The sequence below is a fragment of the Pan troglodytes genome, chromosome 9 (genome assembly GCF_028858775.2).
Source record: "Pan troglodytes isolate AG18354 chromosome 9, NHGRI_mPanTro3-v2.0_pri, whole genome shotgun sequence".
Lineage (NCBI taxonomy): Eukaryota > Metazoa > Chordata > Mammalia > Primates > Hominidae > Pan > Pan troglodytes.
The window spans coordinates 91,730,071-91,737,649 of record NC_072407.2 but is presented as its reverse complement, the minus strand read 5'-3'; the positions used below and the strand labels follow the sequence as shown (position 1 = coordinate 91,737,649).

Genomic DNA, 7,579 nt, shown 5'->3' with positions numbered 1-7,579 from the left:
AGGCTCCCACTCAGCTCACCAACTCACATGTCTCTCTCCTCTAGAAACACCTTCACACACTCACCCACAAACAATGCTTCACTAGTTCCCTAGGTGTTGGTTAATCCAGTCAGACTGATACCTAAAATTCACCATCACACTATGGAAATATAATTACACCTCTCTGAGTTTAACAAAAACCTCCTAGATGTTTGTTCAGAGCTTTCACAGCCCTAGAGGAAGTTAATTTAATCCGCAAGAAAATAAAAATACCCAATATCTTTAATAATTTTTCTTTTCCCTACTAGTGAAACTTGATTGGTTTAATTGCAGTCTTTTTCTTTGTTTATTTGGTTGGTTGGCTTTTTTTAAATTTTGTTTTGATTTGGGTCTTTGTTTTTAATTTAATTTAATTTTAAGTCCTGGGATAACTGCAGGACTTGCAGGCTTGTTATGTAGGTAAACTTGTGCCATGGTGGTTTGCTGCCCGGCTTTTGTGACCCTCTATAAAAATATGTCATAGAACCATCTTGTCATATTTCTTTGGCCATCTTCTCATATTTCTTTGGCCCGGGTAGTTTTTTCCCTCCCACTCTTTCACAGTCATTCATCAGTTATTGAAAGAAGAATAGGGACAACTATGATTTATTCTGACCACTTAGAATCAAAACCCAATTTCCAGATCTATGTTCAGAAAATGGATAGTCGAATAGGTTTGTATTATGCTAAAGACAGGAACTAGGAGTAGAAGGGACTGTGAGTCCTCTAGTTAGTAATATCTGTTATAAAGCCAGGAGACTCCCTCTAAGTGTAAATTTTTAAGTTTGTAACAGAAGAAATAGTTTGTTGTACTTTAATGAACACTGTCAAGAGAAGAAAATATAACTATCACATATCTCCACATGTTTAGAAGCTTTTCATCAACCCAGGCCCCAAAATGACATGTTTCTCTTTGTTCCTCAGAAACATGAATTCTGGAATCTTACAGGTCTTTCAGAGGGAACTCATCTGCCCCATGTGCATGAACTACTTCATAGACCCGGTCACCATAGACTGTGGGCACAGCTTTTGCAGGCCTTGTTTCTACCTCAACTGGCAAGACATCCCATTTCTTGTCCAGTGCTCTGAATGCACAAAGTCAGCAGAGCAGATAAACCTCAAAACCAACATTCATTTGAAGAAGATGGCTTCTCTTGCCAGAAAAGTCAGTCTCTGGCTATTCCTGAGCTCTGAGGAGCAAATGTGTGGCACTCACAGGGAGACAAAGAAGATATTCTGTGAAGTGGACAGGAGCCTGCTCTGTTTGCTGTGCTCCAGCTCTCAGGAGCACCGGTATCACAGACACCGTCCCATTGAGTGGGCTGCTGAGGAACACCGGGTAAGTGATGGCTCTGAAGATCGATTTCTGTAAAGGAAGCATAAAATTCCTGTGGGTCTATTTTCTTGGAGATTGGATAAAGCCAACTCTGAGTCCCTTTAAGCAGCTCTGTTTGGGCTTTCTTAGCTTCCAACCTCTGGGCTTTGACAAACATGAAGGGAAACAAAGGAAATGCCATTTACTAGGGGCTTATTTGTCTCTCATTCTGGGCCCACTCCCTACGTCATGGTCTGCACTGGTGCTTCAATTTATGGCTCTTTTGCAGGAGAAGCTTTTACAGAAAATGCAGTCTTTGTGGGAAAAAGCTTGTGAAAATCACAGAAACCTGAATGTGGAAACCACCAGAACCAGATGCTGGAAGGTTAGTCCTGTACTACTCTACCTTCTCCAGGAACTTATGGTGGGCAAATGGGTGACTCTTAAAATAGGAACTTGATATCAAACTGTAATGTTTCTGGGATTCAGTAAAAAAAAAAAAAAAAGGGCGAGAGAAAACATTGAGAAAAAGTGGCCTCATTTTTATATAGAATAGTATGCCTGTTAGGTAGGATTTCTAAGAAAACTACTGATGTCACCCAAAGCATGCTGGTTTACTTCATACAAACCTATAGTTATACACCAACAGATCCAAGAAACTGGGCCATCTCAAAGCATTCTATATTTGCTGGTTGGATAAATGCTAGGCAAAAGGGTTATTTGGCAGTCATGGAATGCTCAACTGAAACTTCGGAGTGTCGGTCAGCATTAATCTGAATGCTAGTGTGCAAGTAGTATTTGGAATTGCATGGAAAATTTGAGGCAGAAAAAGTGACGGGGCAAATCTAGGGAAACCATGAAATTAAGAATCTCAACTAATTAATATTGAATAATACATAACATACGATGAGAAAAGCGGTGAGAAATACGGATTTGTGTCTTGAGGGAGACATGTAAACATGCCAGAAATATGGGAACTAGTATCTAAATATAAGGAGAACTCTGAGGACTTCAGAAAAACATTAAAATAATTTTCTCTTTGTGGATGTATATTTTGAGGGTATGATAGCTAAGATTAGTTTGTTGAAAAGTATTTCATGAGAACCTAGTCTATGTTGAATTTTAAATTAGAAAATATACTAGTAAAGAAGAAAGGAAGCACCTTTGTCCTCACAAATCATACAATCCAAATAAGAGAGTCAAATGGTCAATACACAAATATATGCAATACATGATGTATTTGAGTGTGGTAGGTTTTTGTTGGAGAATAATCAAGCAGGGAAGTAGAAAAGGACAATAGAGGCCAGAAACTGGAGATTAGTGTTTGAGTTTTAAATAGGGTGGTCAGAAAAAAGACTCACTGAAAAATTCAAATTGAAACAAAGTTTTGAAGAGGAGGGGGAACACAAATGTGTGTGTGGATATATATGTGGACCATGAGTGTGTATATGTATGTATGTGTGTGTGGTTGTGTGTGTATATATATATATGTATGTATGTGGGTGTGTTTGTATACATATATATGTAATTCCAGTTGGAGAGAATAGCATATGCAGTAATTTTGAGTTTGTGTATATTTGGAGGCCGGAGGAACCACAAAGAAGTCTATGTTTCAGACTGGGATGACTTAGAAAAAGAATAGAAGGAAATGAATTCAGGGAGACAAAGATGGCCAAATCATAAATGCAGCCTTATTAGGATAGGTTTTGCTGGGCGAAATGCACTTAGCTGGACATGCTAGTCTAAGGTCATTTTCATATAATGAGTTTAAGCAACTTGTTGCATATCTCAGAAATAGAAATAATTGTTTCCTTTCTAGTAACTATAGCCCTATACTCCAACTCTCAAGCATGAACTGTTCTTACTTTGCCATAAATATGGGTTGGAATAGAGAAATTCAAATTTTTTTTTATTTTCAACTATCTTAGAAAACACATTATCTTGAATAAATTTAATGTAATTGGTCAGATACAGCTATGTTGATCTTTATGCAGAACAAAGGAAAGGAACAAAATTTGTAGATTCTAAGAACTGGCAAGACAGAGGTTTGAACTATTGGACGTTCGAGAGACAAAAGGAATCAGTGAGATTTAATAGGAGATGGATATATACATTTCTCTTTTGACTAACCCATTATCACTGCAGGATTATGTGAATTTAAGGCTAGAAGCAATTAGAGCTGAGTATCAGAAGATGCCTGCATTTCATCATGAAGAAGAAAAACAGAATTTGGAGATGCTGAAAAAGAAGGGGAAAGAAATTTTTCATCGACTTCATTTAAGTAAAGCCAAAATGGCTCATAGGATGGAGATTTTAAGAGGAATGTATGAGGAGCTGAATGAAATGTGCCATAAACCAGATGTGGAGCTACTTCAGGTAAAAACTCGCCATGTGGTTTCAGGTTTTTGAATATTCACATGTATAAGTATTTTCCTCATGGCTGAAATCCATCTCCCTACTTTTATTTCCATGATGTGTTTCCAAAAACACATTCACATAACTAATGCTACTTTGTTGGGAGAGTATAGCCCCACTAAGGAATTCTACCAGGCCAAAGATCCCTCCTACTTTAGCCACCAGCCACAAAACTTTGTGGAATGGTCAAGGTAACAGCCCCAAGAAATATTCCCCATCTAATTCAATAATATACTTTGGGTTATTAAACATGTATAGAATAGTGAGTGATTCATTTACATTTAGGTTAATTTGTAAACATGGCAAGATCAGAAGTTTTGGGAATCTAGGTTTGCATTAACATTATTTTGGGGTCCACTCATTTGGGTAACACGTTCAGTTAAAGATGACTGAGTAGGTTTTTCGTGGTTACCACAGAGCATAGACCTTCTGGGCCTCTTCTCCGTTCACTTGTTTAGAGAATGTCTTCAAGACTCAGACTTTCCCAGGACGTTAATTAATAACAATACAACTGACTGGGTTTTTCATTACAGAAGAAATAGAAAATACTTTCCAGAAGAGAAGATGGTAGGGGAATAATATCTTCAGAAACTGAGTACAAATCTCACACTGAACTTAGTGAAAGATGCATCCTGTGAAATGCACTAAATCTTTCTTCTTTTTTTTTTTTTCAGGCTTTTGGAGACATATTACACAGGTGAGTGTGTACCTAGATTTTAGCATATGTTCTTTAAGATTCCACGACTATCAAAGCAGGCTCTATTAAAGTCATGGCATAAATAATTAAGATATTGATATCACTTTTTTTTGCATCTACTTTCGTTCTCACACCTTAAAAGACAAGACCACGAAGTAAATAAATGAATAAAAGAAGAGTGAACTAAAACAAACAATTTGATTCCTGATTTTTTTTTTTTTTTTGAGATGGTGTCTGGCTCTGTCGCCCAGGCTAGAGTGCAATGGCGCGATCTCGGCTCACTGCAAGCTCCGCCTCCCGGGTTCACACCATTCCCCTGCCTCAGCCTCCCGACTACCGGGGACTACAGGCGCCTGCCACCACACCCGGCTAATTTTTTGTATTTTTAGTAGAGACTGGGTTTCACCATGTTAGCCAGGATGGTCTCTATCTCCTGACCCCGTGATCCGCCCGCCTCGGCCTCCCAAAGTGCTGGGATTACGGGCGTGAACCACCGCGCCTGGCCCCTGATTTTGTTTTATTGCTTGAAAGCCTGCACAGGAGAAAGATAAGAGTTTTGTTTTGTGGATGGTGAGAAAGTCACCAGAGGAAGCAGGAGAGAAGAGGAGGAAGTATTTTAGCAGTGAAAAAGTGTTGATGTTTTGTTTTTTATACATATATACATATCAGTTAACAGTTCTGAAAAATAGATTGAAAAAAACTGTGGAGTGTTAGAACTGTCTAAGTCTCTAGGGAAGTTCTTTGCTAAAAGGGGAGAGAACAAGTTTCCATTCTTTATCTTGAGAAGGAAGCAGTGGATGCATCAGTCTCCCCAGAACCCCGCTATTTCAGACAAAGATGTCAGGGGAGTCTGCCAAGAAGTGGAACTCAGAATTTCGTTTCTAAATATTCTCAAGGCCATAAAGCTAAGGAACCTTACACATTTGGGGCAAAAAAAAAGAAGGATCAGATTGAATTCTGGCTTAGATTCTTCCATCATGCTTTAAAATTTAGAAACTGTAAAGAATTAATTTGCAAAAGGAAGGAATAATTTTTGAATTATCAAATGTGTAGATTCAAAGGATTCTCATGAAATGTCTTTTATATACAAATAGTGATTTTTATTTATTTTATGGCTGTAGATGTTGTAACTGCAGGTTTTTCCTTGCAGGAGTGAGTCCGTGCTGCTGCACATGCCCCAGCCTCTGAATCCAGAGCTCAGTGCAGGGCCCATCACTGGACTGAGGGACAGGCTCAACCAATTCCGAGGTAAGTCTCCACCCACAGGCAGCACTCCCACTATCTAAATATTATCATTGTTAGGATCACATAGGTAATATTTCATATTTTATCAAATATTTTACTTCTTTTAAGACATAAGTGAACAACATAACCATGCAACCCTTTGGTATCCGTGTCTGTATTTACAGTCAGATTCACAGCATTAAGTTTGAAAGATAGTGAAAAAGAAATACTTTCTGGCATAATATGTACTGAGTTATATAACGGGAAAAAGGAGTAGTGTAGAAAATTTTAAAAAGGAGCAAATGAAATAATGCTCAGAATGGTGAATTATTTAATGTTAAATACAAAATTGTACATTTCTTTAGTGTATTCATTTGAACTGCTAAGAACCGTTCTTTGGGGGAATATAGTTTTCTGGAGATTCTTGGGGGTTTTGTATTTTTTTAATGTGTATATATTATTCATATATTGCAAACATTTGAATTAATAGGTAAAGCTAAAAGGAAGAAATCATTTTGTGAATATAAGTAAAATTACAAATGAAAATAAGTTCAGTTTAATTGCAATATGAAGAGCTACATGTTAAGTCTAAAATCCAGCTTCAGCCCAGAGCTAGCATGGAGGACCGCAGAGAGACTGGTCAAAAATTTTGCAGAGATCTGCTTTAAATGATCACTTATAACATGTAAATATGGGTTTTTATCCAGATATCTAGAGCAGTTCTTGAGTAAGTGAAAATCTTCACATTCACATTCTTTCCAAAATGATAGCACTAGTTTTTAAGAATAAGAAACATTTCTAAATAATGATCTTGATAACAGCATTGCATTTATGGCATACAATGTGTAAATTTTACTTTGAAAATTGGATTGAAAGAAGTTGGTCTCACATTTGGCTCTCAATATGTAAGTTTTCAAAAAAACATAATATCTGTGGTTAGGGTTTTGTTTGTCTTGTATGTAATATTAACCATCTCTATACTTTACTAGAAGTTACAAGCAAAACTTTTTATGACTTTACATTTGCTGGTAAAGTAACTTCTTGATAGAACAATTATTTTTTTCTTATTTACACGTCTATGCATGTTTTCTTTTTTTTTTTTTTGCAGTGCATATTACTCTGCATCATGAAGAAGCCAACAGTGATACCTTTCTATATGAAATTTTGAGAAGCATGTGTATTGGATGTGACCATCAAGATGTACCCTATTTCACTGCAACACCTAGAAGTTTTCTTGCATGGGGTGCTCAGACTTTCACCTCGGGCAAATATTACTGGGAGGTCCATGTAGGGGACTCCTGGAATTGGGCTTTTGGTGTCTGTAATATGTATTGGAAAGAGAAGAATCAGAATGAGAAGATAGATGGAGAGGAGGGACTCTTTCTTCTTGGGTGTGTTAAGAATGACATTCAATGCAGTCTGTTTACCACCTCCCCACTTATGCTGCAATATATCCCAAAACCTAGCAGCCGAATAGGATTATTCCTGGATTGTGAGGCTAAGACTGTGAGCTTTGTTGATGTTAATCAAAGCTCCCTAATATACACCATCCCTAATTGCTCTTTCTCACCTCCTCTCAGGCCTATCTTTTGCTGTATTCACTTCTGACCAGAGACAAATCAGAAATGTGTTCACATGCTGTGGGAACCCCTTTATCCCAGGAAGTCCTCTTCCTTGTGCCTTAACATACAGGACAAACAGGCTCTATTTTACATCTTGAATTGCCTTCTAATGTTATCAAAACTCATTTATTGTGTTACTATTAAATATGCTGAAAACGCTAAAAGTATACGTATTGGTTCTTTATTAATTTTTGAAAAATCATTATTCATGATCATGGCATACAGTATATTCTCTTTTTTTTCTTTATTTCTGACTGTCACTGAGTGAAATAATAGATGACAGACATG

The 7,579-nt window shown here is 37.2% G+C and overlaps 1 protein-coding gene across 1 annotated transcript; it reads left to right on the top strand.

Moving 5' to 3' along the window:
• The first annotated feature begins 951 nt into the window (after positions 1 to 951).
• Positions 952 to 7,364, top strand: LOC735858 (tripartite motif-containing protein 49C-like). The gene is made up of 6 exons (XM_016921774.3): positions 952 to 1,357; positions 1,623 to 1,718; positions 3,479 to 3,709; positions 4,423 to 4,445; positions 5,596 to 5,693; positions 6,778 to 7,364. Exons 1-6 carry the CDS (start codon positions 995 to 997, stop codon positions 7,275 to 7,277), a joined length of 1,311 nt encoding a protein of 436 aa, XP_016777263.3. The 5' UTR covers positions 952 to 994; the 3' UTR covers positions 7,278 to 7,364.
• Positions 7,365 to 7,579: the final 215 nt, after the last annotated feature.

Coding starts and splice junctions, on each gene's coding strand:
- LOC735858 (XM_016921774.3), top strand. CDS start 995: ATGTGCATGAACTACTTCATAGACCCGGTCACCATAGACTGTGGGCAC. Junction 4,446..5,595: donor TTTGGAGACATATTACACAG/GTGAGTGTGTAC, acceptor TTTTCCTTGCAG/GAGTGAGTCCGTGCTGCTGC. Junction 5,694..6,777: donor CAGGCTCAACCAATTCCGAG/GTAAGTCTCCAC, acceptor TTTTTTTTGCAG/TGCATATTACTCTGCATCAT.